Source organism: Arvicanthis niloticus, chromosome 14 (genome assembly GCF_011762505.2).
Source record: "Arvicanthis niloticus isolate mArvNil1 chromosome 14, mArvNil1.pat.X, whole genome shotgun sequence".
NCBI lineage: Eukaryota > Metazoa > Chordata > Mammalia > Rodentia > Muridae > Arvicanthis > Arvicanthis niloticus.
The window spans coordinates 35,802,796-35,818,293 of record NC_047671.1 but is presented as its reverse complement, the minus strand read 5'-3'; the positions used below and the strand labels follow the sequence as shown (position 1 = coordinate 35,818,293).

Below are 15,498 nucleotides of genomic sequence, written 5' to 3'. Positions count from 1 at the left end.
TTCGTCATCATTTCTTCTTCCAGGCAAAATTTTGTGTCAAACTTGTCAGATAGTATAGACAGTTCTGCTGGGATATCGGCATCTGTTGACTCCAGCCACGACTCTAGGAATTTCCAGCTTTTCCACAAGGGGAACCCCTTCCCCTTGGGGACACGGCATGGGATTTGTGTTTAAAATCATACGTTTTCAATCCTAACCTCTCTCTATTCAACCATGCTTTAGCCGTATTGTTCAGTACATAAGTAGGAGTCTGAAGATGATAAAAAATTCACATTCAGATAATTTCTGAATATTAAGAGCCTATGTTGAATGTTACTGAAATACTTATTTTTTCAGATGCTTTAGGAAATTCTTGCAAAGTTTCATCTTAGACCACAAATGTAGTCTTATCACTGTCCCCTTCGTATGAGCACAAGGTACAAGGGCATATGAAATTAATAGTGAACATCATTGGAAATCAATATGTAGTTAGCATGTACCTCATTTCTAAAAAAATAAAATAAAAGGAAACTAACACACTCAACAATATCTGTCTGTAAAAATAAAGATAGTCCTTTAAAAATGTTTTAGTCAGTTCACTTATTCACTGTCCAAGACTAATCATATCATATGATTAATAATACATCATTGCCTTAAAATTGTATCCTGGGAAGTGTTTTCACTTAGGTTTAATGAAAAACACTTGGCAGCCACTAAGCATCGTAGAGAAGTGGTTAGCTATTATCCTTGTTTATGAAGTAGGGTGAGTTGAAAGAGTCATGGATGCTGAAGGCTATACTCTTTTGTTTCTTTTCCGTCGGTGTTTTTCCATCCAAATTGAAACTGAATCATTGACAAACGTCAGCAAGCTAAAGTTAGCTGAAAAAAGAAGCCAGAGGCAAACATTTGGACCCAGAGAGACGGTTCAGCAGATAGCCTGATGAAAGCATGGAGCCCAGCAGGTGGCAATAGAGGTTCTTCTCTTCCCTCCATGTCCAGACTTCTCAGCTCTTCAGCTACTTAACCCATCATTAAGGAAAACATAATTTGAATTTTTTGTGGTCCCCTGGTTCTCATGGAAATAAGGATGAGAAGAGTCAGCACTGGATAGGAAGAATTCAATACATAAAATATAAGCCTGGGAATAATTCACCCTCCCAAGTCACTGAGCACACCTTCGAATAGGCAATTCGGGTGGGTATTTTGCTACCTGTACAGGCTAGCCATTGAAAAAACTATTTTGGTTGGGAGAGAGCAGTAAACTTTAATTGGAAGTACCTTTCAGCTTACTGGTTAGGTTCAGCTTATTACTTCAAAGGGAGCTCATGGAGATGTTTGAGCTACTAGTGATTATTACTTAAAAAAGAAAAATTCCCAAGTGTTTTTATTCAAAGGAGAGGGAGGGAGGGCTAAGATGCTGCCTGGGGAAGAGATATGGAGGAAGGAAGTTCTCTGGTAGGACAGAGTGGTATTTCTGGGCCATTCAAAGGAAAGGAAGAGATTATCCTGCAGGATGTCTTTCTTGATTTGGCCTGAGAAGAAGCAGGCATTTCTCCCAGCTAGGGGTTTTAGTTTTCATTTTATTTTATTTTTTAAATACAGTGAGTGTAAACAAAGTACACTTAGACATATAAAGCCTGAGATTAAAAGGGGAAAAAATAATCCCTAGCCTTATCTATAATTATATGTAGTGTCTTTAAGAAATGATTCGTTCTTTCTGGGGCTCAGTTTTCTGGATCCATAAAGTCGATTGGTGGCAGCACTTAACCTCACAAGATAATCGGTGTAAAGTGCTCAGAACAGTATGCTTGCAAAGAAATACTCAACTAATATTGAGTGTTATTGGAAAAACCATTGGTGTTTCTGTTCATTCATTCATTCATTCATTCATTATCATATATTCCCCAGGATTCCTAACAGTTCATTTAGGTCCATGTGCCTGACATTGCCATGAACACAACAGAGACTGAAATGGGAACTGAACCAGTATTTGCTAAACATCTTCCCACATCTGGGTATGAAGAGGGTGAGAGAAACATGTATAAAAGTCACTGAAATTGTAGAGCTCTTCCTACACCACAACACAGCACAAGTATGAAGGAAAATGTGGGCTTTGACTCTTTCTTTGAGTTTCTTTGAGTATTGCTGCTAGATAGTGACCAACAATATGAACAGCAGGACAACTTCTAGCTCTTGTAATTACAATGCTTTCAGCGTACATCCTTTGTCTTGCCATTGAAACGTCAGTGCCAAGAACAAGTGTTGGCACAGAATAAATGCTTAAGCACATTTCCTGAGAGTTCTGTTCGTGCACAGCCCTCTCCATACATTGCAGAGTATACTAGAAAGTCAAGACAAGATCTTTGCCCTCAAGGCAAAACAAAAAGACAATTACTCCAGTCTCTTCTCTCATCCACTCTGTAAAATATGCAAATCAATGCCATTAAGGCTTCAACGAAGAAATATTATATTTAATTGCTAATTTATGAAACAGAATGTATGCATATTCAGATACAGAGTGCTTCCTGAGGTCTGCACAAACTGAGAGAGGGAGAAAGGATATCTCAAGAGATTTAAATAAAAAGAGAGAGACCCAGGGCAGTGGTTAGTTAGATAGAGAGGCTAGTGAAATGGCTATGACAGAACTTAAATTAATTTTTATTATATTCCTCCCCTTCCTTACTTCCCTTCATTCCTTCCCTCTCCCTCTTTCTCTCTTCCTCTCTTTCTCATTTCTCTTTCTGTCTGTCTGTCTGTCTGCTTGTCTTTCCTTCTGTGTGAGCCAGTGTGGCTTCTATGTAGAGTCAGAGGACAGCTTGCATGAGTTGGTTCAGTTCTGGCTCTCCCATGTGATTCCCATGTATCATTCAGGTCATTGTGCTTGAGAGCAGATGATTTACCCATTGAACCATCTCGATAACTCCGTAATAAAAAAATTTTAAGCATGCAGATATGAATGCTTATGAGTGTCAGCACACACAGTCATGTGTACACACACATACACATGCACACACAAATACAGCTCTCATCCTAAAGAGAATAAAATTATTCATCATATTCTCTCTTCCTGTTGTGGTTGCCATCCGAGTTAAGAAGCCATGACGCCCATGGCCATGGACATCAAAGGGGCTACAAGGTGACTATACTGGCTGGTTTTCTGTATCAACTTGACACAGGCTGGAGTTGTCACAAAGAAAGAAGCCTCCCTTGAGGAAATGACTCAATGAGATCTAGCTATAAGGCATTTTCTCAACTAGTGATCAAGGCTGGAAGGACCCAGCCCATTGTGGGTGGTGCCATCCTTGGGAAGTGTTGAGGCTTCGTGCTCTATGCCATACAAGTGGCACATCATGGAGATGCTCAAAGTGTCCAATGTAGAAACATTTTCTTGATGTTTTATAGTTTAACAGAACCAAGTCATAAATCAAGGCAAGTGTAAGTAAATTGGAGGGTACATAAGAGAGGTAGCTACAGAGAGATGGCAGAAAGCCAGTGGGACTGCTAAATCACTAGATTCCTGTCACTTATTTTTTTTTTTTAGTCAGTTAGTCACAGGATGTTAGTTCTGACACACAGATGGACAGGGATTGGCTGTTCTAAGATCTAAAATTAGCCCAAGATGAGATAATTCTCTTCTAGCCTTAACATTCCAACCTCTGTATAGTCCAGAAGTTCTAATCAGTCAGTCTGTCTGGTGGCAGTTTCTTCTCAGGAGTTTTCCTTCACTGGCCCTGTTGTAGTTGAAATGTGAAATCTCCCCTGTGATTCATGTGTTTGATCACTTAGTCCCAACTGTTGGTACCATTATGGAAGCTAGGTTCTGAGAGGGTGTCTTGCTAGAAGAAGTGGGTCTTGAGGTTTTGTAGCTTGCCTCTACTTCCTGCCTTCTCACTCCTTCCTTCCTTGAAATGTGGCCAGAAATACAGTAAGACCAAGAAAAAAAAAACCTCCTACATATCTACAGAGCACATCACTGCAGTTCCACAGTCTATGCCCCAGCATTTCTGCCTGGAATGTGTTTAGTATTTAAAAGTCCACTGAGGATTTTAAAGTGCCATGAGCTAAAGGGGGTGAAATTTCTTCCTTGGCTGTACTAAAAGTGGGATCATTTGCTGGGAGGTGAATTTGGTAGGAAAACAGTTAAGAGTGAACTCCTGGGACCATGAAGAAAAATCTCAGTATTTTGCAACCCTTTTCAAAAATAGCACTGAGACTCTGAAAGAAGGAGCCTTGGAAGGAAAGAATCATCTCATGACAAGCAGAAAACAACAATTCATTCTTACCAGTCAGATCCTAGCATTCAAGAACAGTATTGGCCCCAGAATTGAATAGGAGCTGACAATCATGTTCCATTGGGAGTAGGAAAAACAGTGAGAGATGGGTAGAGAAAGAAGTAGTAAAAAGAAGAGGAGGAAGAGGAGGTATAAACAAAAGCCAAGACAGTCAAGTATGTCAAATAGATCTGAGAATTGTGGTGAAGATAAGTCACTGGATATTATTATTATTATTATTATTATTATTATTATTATTATTATAACAACTTACTTGTTATTATTATAACAACTTACACACCATGCATGAATTTTCCTCTAAACTTGTAATGAGACCTTTCTTCTTCCTAACATTCTTTTGATTTCTTATGTGTTGTCACAATGGTGTTTCTAATGACCTGACAAGGAAAGAAACAGTGTATCACCTATTCCATACCAATTGCTTTGATGATGGTGCTAATTTGAAAAAAAATCACCTGCAAATCTAATGAATACTTTTATTCAATCTTGTCAGAGGATGAGGTTAGTTGGAATAATTCTAGGAGTACTGGTTTACAATGTAAATTAAAGCTCAGGGTCGGGGGAATGAATCTTCCAAAATGTTCTTATAACAGGGCTATTAGTTCAAGTGAGCTTGGCACAGCTTATCAGTGACCAGGCTAGTGGTCTTATAATGTATAGCTGTGACAGATCTTATAATTTATAGAGATGGAATCTTACTTAGCCAAAAGAAATAAAAGAGGGGACATCCTAAGGCGAGATGTAGGTAGGCAATGGGTGCTTTTAACACTACTGAGCCCTCCGAGACAGGGATCATCTAACTTAAGAGCAGAACCAACAAGCATCCTTTAAGATCTCTAACATGTGTCAAGCACTGAAAAAAGGCACACTAGAAGATTTAGGAAAAATTAGAGCTCGTAAACTCAGAAACATGGGGGAAAGGCAGAAGAAACAAAGTGGTGAAGGAAGACTAAAATTTGTAATTGGGAAAACAACAGCTAAAGGAGGATTCTGTGTCTATTGTGAGAAGTAGCCAAGTTCCTAGAGTCATCAGCCCCATCAGGTGATTTTGTAATGTTTTGTAGCAAAAGCACATGAGACACTGAAGGGTAGCTAGAAGAATCAATCTGCCCTAGATGCAGACTGTTGGATGTATAGTGCATATCTATCTCTAAAACTGGAGGACTTTGCATAGGTTCATTTAAATCCTCCAGCCATTTCTACATCTGCACAATGAGATTAGTAATGCCACTTCAAAGAACAGTTGTTGACAATTAATGAAATAACTCATGCAAAGTATGGCACACAGTCAGTGTCATTCTAAAAAAAAAAACATGGAGTATATATTCATATATAGCACAATGAAGGGAATATCATGGAGGAGCATGGGAGGGCAAGCACTGTAGAACTTAAAGGGACACTTGTCCCTGAAATATAGTCTTTGCACAAGAAACACCTCTTAGTTCCCCATAGGTTGCAGATGGGAAAGCGCCCAGCAGAAGCAGCTGGGATTCATTCTCTCTGGACTCCCTCATCCCACAGCAGACATTCAGATCAGCAAGCAGTTTTGTTCCTCTAGGGTTTACAGTTCATAGAATATCATATTGGCTGATAGACTGCAGCTACCTTCTAATGAAACTTACACAATTATCTTAATTTTTGCTTAGTAAGAATTCGCTGGACATGCCAAGTCTGAATAGTTTCTGATGGATGAAACAGTTTATTATTCCCTTAAAAGCTTTATAGCATTCCTTGAAAAAAGACCTTTAAACTTATTTGTCTATGTGCAGGAGTTCCTGCTGCATGGAAAGAGTCTCCAGTCTAAACAATGAAAGCAACTTAGGATTTATATTTTTAAAAATACCAGACCATAATCTTCCTCTATGACTGACGCTCTCTTTATTCCAAATGCTAAAACTACTGTTTGTTTTTAGTATAGAGAAAAATGCAAGAACAATGTGAGCCCCACTCATAATCCATGTCAGCATTGCAGGGCCCATGCATGAGTGACAAAGAAAGGTTTTTCCTTGCCCTTTCCCTTACAATTTATTGCATGTCTGACTTCTTGATTTTGAGTCTTCTCTGAACTATGAAAATAACTAAACAGCTGCGTATTAAGCAGAGTCAAGTATCCTTTGAAAGGGTTATTTGGCTTTGACATGATCTAACTGACAGTAAATGAAAGTAAGGAGAAATAATTTAACTTGCTCCAAATGACAGTGAGAGATCACATGTATCTATATATCTACTCATCTATTTCTGTTTTCGGCATCGACCCTTAGATGCCATCAGACATGCCAATGGCCACTGGTAGAAGAGGTATTGGCCTCTGCCTTCTTCTTTCTTAACTGATTGTTTTGCTCTAGGTCTTCAAATTTTTATCCCATCCTCCTATCAGTCTCATAAGTGAGCCATGGGAAACACTGAAGGATATTTTTGGTATTATTTTTATGTGCATGACCAATTAACATAATAAAGCCCCTAGACATGACATTGAGATAATTCTCCATGTGTCTCATGTTTCTGTATGTCTTACAGATAACAGACCTACTGCCCCATTTTTCCAGATCATTTTTAAGGATGATTGTATGGTGAGTAGCCTTAGAACATATGGTAGCTCCCTCATGAGCAGAGATCAGGGAGGTACTGTTATTGTGAAAGATCAAGGTTCCCTGAGCTCACTATTTCTATTCTACAAGGATCCACCATGGCTTTGGGAGCATCGTGGCCCTCCTTCAACTGATCTGGAAGCCTGGGGCTCTACTACCAGCACAGAAATATTTTTCTTACTAATGTGTGCAGTAAGCTCTTCACCTCTAATTGGGAACCTATATCTTCTTTCAGTAGTCATAACATTGTCACATTCAATGGACTTGCATGTAGGCTAACATTGTAGACTTTCCCCACCTCTGGGTGTACAATTCCAAACTGAAAATGATCCCAAAATACCTTCTGGTGTTCAAAATCCATGGCAACAATCTTCACACATCGACCAAGACCAAGGCAATGCTTTACAAAACCACAAAGGGTCTCTCTCTCTCTCTCTCTCTCTCTCTCTCTCTCTCTCTCTCTCTTCAGAAACAATCTTGATACTAGTATACAAAAATAGCTGCATTTAATTGTGCTCCCTTAAATCCTTATTCTGGAGCCCTCTTAAGATGTGCCAAAAAAGCATTCAACACTTAAACCACTTTCTGAATGTTATCATGTACCAAGGATTAAATCGCTATAAATGACTAAGGCTATTCGTGTTTAGCAAGAACATGAAATGTGTTTGTGCTCCCGTTGTAAAGACCAGCTACCCAACCTGGCTCATTCATTTATCCAGATAAGCTTATGTGTTAACATTAAAAAAATATTTTTCACAGACATGAATAAAACAGGTGAGTTTCTTGATTTTAGGTAACTTACCTACTAAATTAGGCCAGGAAAATATTAAAAATTATTATATAAAATATTTCACAAGTTATGAATACTAGAAAGCTACAAAGAAAATAAATGCTCAGAAATACTATAGAAACATGATATTATATAGGATAGGTAATTTTGGTTTTTGTCTCAAATATCAAAAGTTTTGTAGATTAACAGGACTACAAACCATTTTTTTCCACATGTTTGTGTGTGTACCTATATGTGAGTATCACGCAAACGAAGAGGAAATAAAGGCTAAATCGGTGGAGTGGTGACATATGCCTGTAATTCCTGCACTGGGGAGTTGGACTCTGGAGGCTATGGGGATTAAGGCCGTCCTTGATTACATAGGCAGGTTGAGACCTGACCAGCCTAGGAATATATGAGACCTTGACTCAAAAAAAAAAGGTGCAAAAGAAAGAAAAAAGTAGTAAAATATATGTTCTTCATAAATTTACCCAACTAAAATAACACTTCCCTTGAGTAAAGTGGGTCTGGAGAAGGATTCTTTCTCCAGAGAGAGAAAACATTGTTCCATTGACAGTCTGGGAGAAGAACGATTTGTTGGTTACTACATGGGAATTAGAAGCTGGAGAATCTGAAAACAAAAGAGACAAGCTTCGTGTCCCAAAGCAGCAAAGTACATTTAAACACAGAAGATTCTTTCACTTTTCCCAGCAATGTTTGGACCATACTCAGATGACTGAAGCCTGTAATGACAAGCATTTAACATAATAATTATAAGACAAGCCCATACAAATGTGAATTGTTTTGAAAAACTAAAACAGAGGTTGATTATAACTTAGTAAATTTTTAAAAGTCAGAAAAGAAGGAACCTATCAAGTTTCCTAGGTAATTCAATTTCATATGAATATGTAGACACTACTTTAGCAGAAAACTCACTAAATAGACTGGATTGCCTTATGTTCTGGAACTACTCAGAATTTTCTAGTAACCATATCTGTCTGTCTTTCCCCTTTCTGCATGCTTATGAAGAAGTATAAGTTCGTACCCTTGGTTTTCTAAGTAATTAATTTATTTGTATTTGGAATCTTCTAAATTATGCCTGTACATTGCCAAAATCTTTACGTTGGCAAAGCTTTGCCATAAAATTTGAATATAAAAAGCAATCTCTGAGTATGGATAAAGAAAAGATGAGATAGAGGGATTTGACAAAGTCTTTTTAGAAGCTATTATTATGTGCATGTGGATTAAAGGAACCTAATCTAGTTGAAATTTTTCTTTGAAGGTGGTGCCAAAAAGGAATTTATTTTTCTTTGTAGTAATGCTATGACTTAAAATAACTTACCTAGTAATTAGTTACTTCATGGGAAAGAAAAGTCTCACTAGTGTTTGTGTTACTAGAGACGAAGGCAAAGAAGCCAAAATGTGGTAGACCAGTTCTCTTCATCCGTCAGCAATGGAAGATGTTTATCTGCTTCTCCTTGATCACTCCGTGTGTATCTGGATGAGGCCAAGGCTTTCTGCCAAGTGTGCAGAGCTGAGTCTTGCTAGCCAGAAAACCACATCACTTGCAGCTATTGCTCCTGGCTTGATGACCCTCACTCTGTAGCTCATTTTGAACAGTGATGGGGCAGTATACTTTTCTGGCTGCTAAAAGTAAATACAATGCACCTAGGTTTAAGATTCCTGCTTTTCTGTCAGAGCCCAGTGAGGTGAATACATTTTTTTCTAACTCTCTGTCTCTACCTTTCTTCAATATTTTAATTTTATAAAACCTTCAATCCCATCAAGGTCAAATGAGAGGTTAAGGGGCTACACGATGTTTTGAACCACTTCTGTATCCTTGAAAGAGATGACAGCATAGGCACAAAATTCTAAAAAAACAAAACAAAACAAAAAAACCCAAAACTACTTCTCTATCTTTAAAACAGAAGGCACCATGGGCCTGGTGCTTGAAAGGCCTTTTCATGTAAGAAGTAAGCTTTTATTATTATTATCAGCATTTGGAAATATCCACAGTTATTTATTCAGTTTTTTTTTTTCACACCCAACACTGGCTGCTTCTACTATGTAACAACAAAATCTTGGTGTTTTCTGTAGGATTATTGAAGACTGCTGTGTTTTCCTCCCTCAGTAACCTCTTGCAAAATAAAGTAAGCAACTGTCTCATATTGTATTAATGAAGGAGCTTCTTCTGCTGTGTCCAAGTCAGGCTCCTGTCACCTAATAGCACATTAAGAAGGCTTTCTTACCTACTTCTAAAAGAATGGGTCAAAGGCATACTGCCTTGAAAACGTTGTATAGAGTAAGCTGTTTCCACTTAGGTGAACGTAAGGCAAATATCTTCATCTTTAGAGAGTTAACCTAGATAGACTTAAATTTCTCCATTGACAAAATGAAATGTTATGGACCAACTGTTCATGTTTTGTGGCTGTGCACATTTTAACTGAGTGGAGTACAGCAATTCCTGATGCTCTATTGCTATAAAAAGTCTTTTACTCTGAGTACTGATTTTTTTTTTTAATTTATGTCAGATTCAAGTTGGGGGCTTTAAAAAATAAAGGTAATTGTTTCTTGAGCTTTAATTCTACTGTGAAGTAGTTTATTTCCTTCTTGGTGGTAGATAAGTGAATAAAAATATATTTGGCAGTTATACTGCCTGGTTTTGTGTATCAACTTGACACAAGCTGGAGTTATCACAGAGAAAGGAGCCTCTGTTGAAGAAATGCCTCCATGAGATCCAGCTGTAAGGCATTTTCTCAATTAGTGACAAGGGGGGAGGGCCCACTGTGGGTGGTACCATCCCTGGGCTTGTAGTCCTGGGTTCTATAAGAAAGCAAGCTGAGCAAGCCAGGGGAAGGAGCAAGTCAGTAAGCAGCACCCCATCCATGGCCTCTGCATCAGCTCCTGCCTCTAGGTTCCTGTCCTTGTGAGTTCCTATCCTGACTTTTTTTTTTGGTGATGAACAACAATGTGGAAGTATAAGCTAAATAAACCCTTTCCTCCCCAACTTGCTTCTTGGTCACAATGTTTTGTACAGCAGTAGAAACCCTGACTAAGACAGCAGTGTAAGTGTAAAACCCAATATGCAGTTGTGAACTTTATCTCCTCAGCCTAGATATGCTATACCTGGTAAACAGTTTTTGAATCGATAAGATACTCAGTTACTTCTCTCAGAATGATTATTCTGGAAACATGAAAAAAATAGGATAATAGTCTCTGTACTAAAACAAATATTCTGGTGCTTTGGTTATTTTTAATGTTGGAGCATCAAATGTTGAAGTCATAAAGTGCTAGGTTGCTAGGAAAAGACAGCTCTGGCAACCTATGAGATGTGTCAAATTGTTGGGGATTGCCAAACCCCACCTTCTCCTGTTGTTGCCTAACTATACCAGTCAGGACAAATTGGGTTATAACTGTATAAACAGTCCCTAAATCTCAATGGCTTAACATAGCAAAGTTTATTTACTACATATGCTGGGATAGACTGTGGTTTTGCTCCACAGTGTTTTCTCTGATCCCAGAGTGACAGAGCAGCCCCTGTCTCCAACATTATTAGTTCCTTCAGGAGAGGTGCAGAGGAGGCATTGTGAACAGGCTCTTCTGTGTTTGCCTGTGAGAGTCATACAACTGTGCCTGAATTGATGGGTTATATGTCTGATTCTGTCATGGGGAAAGATGCCCAATAATTGAGAGAGTATGCCCCATGGTGCTCTAGAAATAAATAGTGATGATCTTAAACTTTAGAAAACAAGCTGAAACATGTTCATGCCAAATATAAAACATGCTAAAAGATTACTTGGTACCTACCATCTTGCCAACTCTGCTCGACATTGAGAATATGGCTGTACAAGGAAAACACACTCTACAAACTCTTGGGGCTCCCATTGAAGGAATGAAAGGCAAAGGAGATAAATACATTTCCTTGAAGAAAAGCAAAACAGATTAAAGAATAAGTGTGGTGGGAATGTTGGGACTTTAATTCAGACACAGTGGGCAGAGAGGTGTCTTGGGAGATGTTTGAGCACAGAATTATAAAGGGAGTGGAGACCATTCCTAGTGATAGTGTGTGTGTGTGTGTGTGTGTGTGTGTGTGTGTGTGTGTGTGTGTGTAGGAAGAGGAGGAGGAGGAGAAGAAGAAGAACAGGCTTTGAGACAGAAAAGCAACTGCTGATGTCTTAAAGCAAGAACACAATTGGTCTGAAGTAAAGATAGGACATCTGGTCTAGAAGGAAAGGAAGCAGAAGATGTAACTAAGAATCTCATTAGTCAGACCACTTCAGACCATCAAAAAAAAAAGTATTGAATTTTTCTGTAACAATGAGAGGTATTTGAACAAGGAACTATATGATCATATTTTCATTTTCAGGAAATCTTGCCATCCTAAGTTTGAATACAGACAGATTTAGAACAGAAGACTGGAGGATCGTCGGCCAGGAGGACACTGTGACAGGTCATTGAAGAGAAAGGTACTGGTAATTTGTACCAAATGATGGCAGTAAATTGGGCAAGCAATAGTCATTTAGACAGAGAATTGGTTAGATTTACTGGTGAGTTGTGTGCAAGTCTTAAGAGAACAAACAATGTGCTAGGATGTTGGTAGAGCAACTGGGCGATTTAAAACAAAGTGTTTACTGAGCATAGAACACAGGACCACTGAGGGAGTGACTTGGGTTAACTTTTGGACAAGGAAGTTTAAGATATCTGCTTTATATCCAAAGTTGGGTTTATGCATCTGGAGACCGACCGGGAGAGACCCTGGGTGATGACATAGTGGCCAGGAAGTCGGAGGTTCAGCCAATCACCTATGGTCTCGTGCCTGCCCCTCCTCCGCCCACTGTCGTCACCAAGGAAACCAGACGCGATAACCCGCCACCAAAGCTGGATTCATGGCAGACGCTCCGAAAGCGGTTTTGGGGCCGTTGGTAGGGGCAGTGGACCAAGGTACCAGCTCAACACGTTTTTTGGTTTTCAACCCCCAAACAGCTGAATTACTTTGTCATCATCAAGTAGAAATAGCACAGGAGTTTCCAAGAGAAGGATGGGTAGAGCAAGACCCAAAGATAATCCTGCAGTCTGTGTACGAGTGTATAGAGAAAACATGTGAGAAACTTGGACAGCAGAGCATTGATATTTCCAACATAAAAGCTATCGGTGTCACCAACCAGCGGGAAACTACTATAGTCTGGGACAAGTTCACTGGAGAGCCTCTCTACAACGCTGTGGTGTGGCTTGACCTAAGGACCCAGTCTACTGTGGAGAATCTCAACAAAAGTATTTCAGTAAGCAATAACTTTGTCAAGAACAAGACAGGCCTTCCAATCAGCACTTACTTTAGTGCAGTGAAACTTCACTGGCTCATTGAAAATGTGAGAAGCGTGCAAAAGGCTATTGAAGATGGCAGAGCTTTTTTTGGGACAGTTGACTCGTGGCTTATCTGGTGTATGACTGGAGGTGTCAACGGAGGTGTCCACTGTACAGATGTAAGTAATGCAAGCAGGACCATGCTTTTCAACATTCACTCTTTGCAGTGGGATGAAGAGCTCTGTGAGTTTTTTGGAATTCCAATGACCATCCTTCCCAGAATCAGGAGTTCTTCTGAGATCTATGGCCTAATGAAAAGTGGGGCGTTGGAAGGTGTGCCAATATCTGGGTGTCTGGGAGACCAGTCTGCTGCTTTGGTGGGACAACTGTGCCTCCAGGACGGACAAGCTAAAAGCACATACGGAACAGGCTGTTTCCTACTATGTAACACAGGCCAGAAGTGTGTAAATTCTGAACACGGCCTTCTGACAACAGTGGCTTACAAACTTGGCAGAGAGGAACCTGTCTATTATGCACTGGAAGGTTCCGTGGCCATAGCCGGCGCTGTTGTTAGCTGGTTAAAAAACAATCTTCAAATTATTAAGTCTTCATCGGAAATTGAAAAACTTGCTGAGGTAGCCGGCACTTCTTATGGCTGTTACTTCGTCCCAGCCTTTTCAGGTTTATATGCACCTTACTGGGACCCCAGTGCAAGAGGGATCATCTGTGGGCTCACTCAGTTCACCAATAAATTCCACATTGCATTTGCTGCATTAGAAGCTGTTTGCTTCCAAACCCGAGAGATTTTAGATGCCATGAACAGTGATTGTGGAATCCCGCTGAAACATTTGCAGGTAGATGGAGGCATGACCGCAAACAAAATTCTTATGCAACTGCAAGCGGACATTCTTTGCATTCCGGTGGTGAAACCTTTCATGCCAGAAACAACTGCCCTGGGGGTAGCCATGGCAGCGGGAGCAGCAGAAGGAATTAGCGTGTGGAGTCTGGAGCCTAAAGATTTATCAGTTGTCCAGATGGAGAAGTTCGAACCCAAGATCAATGTGCAGGAAAGTGAAGGTCGTTACGCCATATGGAAGAAAGCCGTGATGAAGTCAATGGGTTGGGTTTTGACTCAGTCTCCTGATACTCGCGACCCTAGTATTTTCAGCAGCCTGACGCTGGGCTTTTATGTAGTGAGTAGTATGATGATATTAATTGGAGCAAGGTACATGTAAGGTGCCCCTTAAATCATGCCTCCTTGTGGATTCCCCAGTCGAGAGCTCGTTGCCTAATGAAAGAATCCAGCAGTTATTTCAGTGTAATGCCAATATTTGGACTCTGAAATTGTTTATGTGCCCCTTGTTGCATGTATCTCCAAGAAGACCTGAGATGTGAAATAAAAAAAAAAAGCAGCAGCAATATTGGTCTCTCTCTCTCTCTCTCTCTCTCTCTCTCTCTCTCTAAATATTAACCATTTTCACTGAGGATGACCACGTGTGGGGCAGAATCCCTCCAGAGTACTAACAACCTTCCCATTTCTTATTTTTATTTTGTTCCTTGTGATCTTTGATGAAACGAGATACTGGTGGGTCAGGGTTTGTACCTCTACATAACACATGTCTGAGGATGGGTCTTACTCCCATACTACAATGATTAACTCTTTGTTTATAACAGAGCCTCAACAGGCATTCTCTATGAGGCCATATATGATCATATATTCTATTCAGCTTTTGTGACCTACTGAGCTTCTAATCCTAACTTTTGAGTCCTCCCTTTCTTTCCTGAGATGTGTGTTTTCCTCCTTTCACTAACATATTATCTAGCTCACTTACTACTTCTTACTTTTATTAAATATATTAAGCGTGCCTTGTAAATCATCCTTCGTGCTTTTGCATTTTCGAGTGAACTGATTCCCTTATTGTTGCTCTCTGTCTTGCCTTTAGGAGTTTTTCAAAGTTTATTTGACCAAATTTTAGCTGGAAGGTGTGACACTATGGTTTCTGATTGTAGAATTTGTTAGGAGTTTATATTCCTAACAACCTGCCCATTTCTTATTATTTCTTATTATCTGAATAGTCTATTATCGAGAGTGAGTCATATGTTTGAGAAAATACTCTTTTTTGCAGATGCGTGCCCCCATTTTCAGGCATTTTATTAGATCCCCACATGTATGCCAATTTTCTAACCACTTGCACTTCTGAGAGTGTTGTAATAAAAATCTCCTACACTTTCATCCTTTTCTACCCCTGACTACACCTTTCAAAGTGTCAGCAGAGCACCTCTCCTCACTTTGCATAACCAGCTCAGAGACCTAGAGGGAGAGAGCCAGAAAGATGAGACCCAAAGATCCTGAATTCACTGTCTCTGGCATCATGAGTTTGCTCCTGTAGATAAATCCAGATTGTCAGACTTGGCTAGACTCTCTGGAGCTAAGTACCTGTAATTAATAAGCAAAGCAGGCTCTTTATGATGTAATTTTTAAGAATCTCTTAATCTGATGAAAGAAATTGTATAGTCCCTAGGGAAAGTCTTTGACTATACTCTGGGCATTTATTTTCTTTCATAAGAT

The 15,498-nt window shown here is 39.6% G+C and overlaps 1 protein-coding gene across 1 annotated transcript; it reads left to right on the top strand.

Moving 5' to 3' along the window:
- Positions 1-12,479: 12,479 nt before the first annotated feature.
- On the top strand, positions 12,480-14,338 carry LOC117720009 (glycerol kinase-like). Its single transcript, XM_034518483.2, has one exon. The coding sequence runs from the start codon at positions 12,515-12,517 to the stop codon at positions 14,162-14,164; it is 1,650 nt and encodes a 549-aa protein (XP_034374374.1). The 5' UTR covers positions 12,480-12,514; the 3' UTR covers positions 14,165-14,338.
- The last annotated feature ends 1,160 nt before the right edge of the window (positions 14,339-15,498 follow it).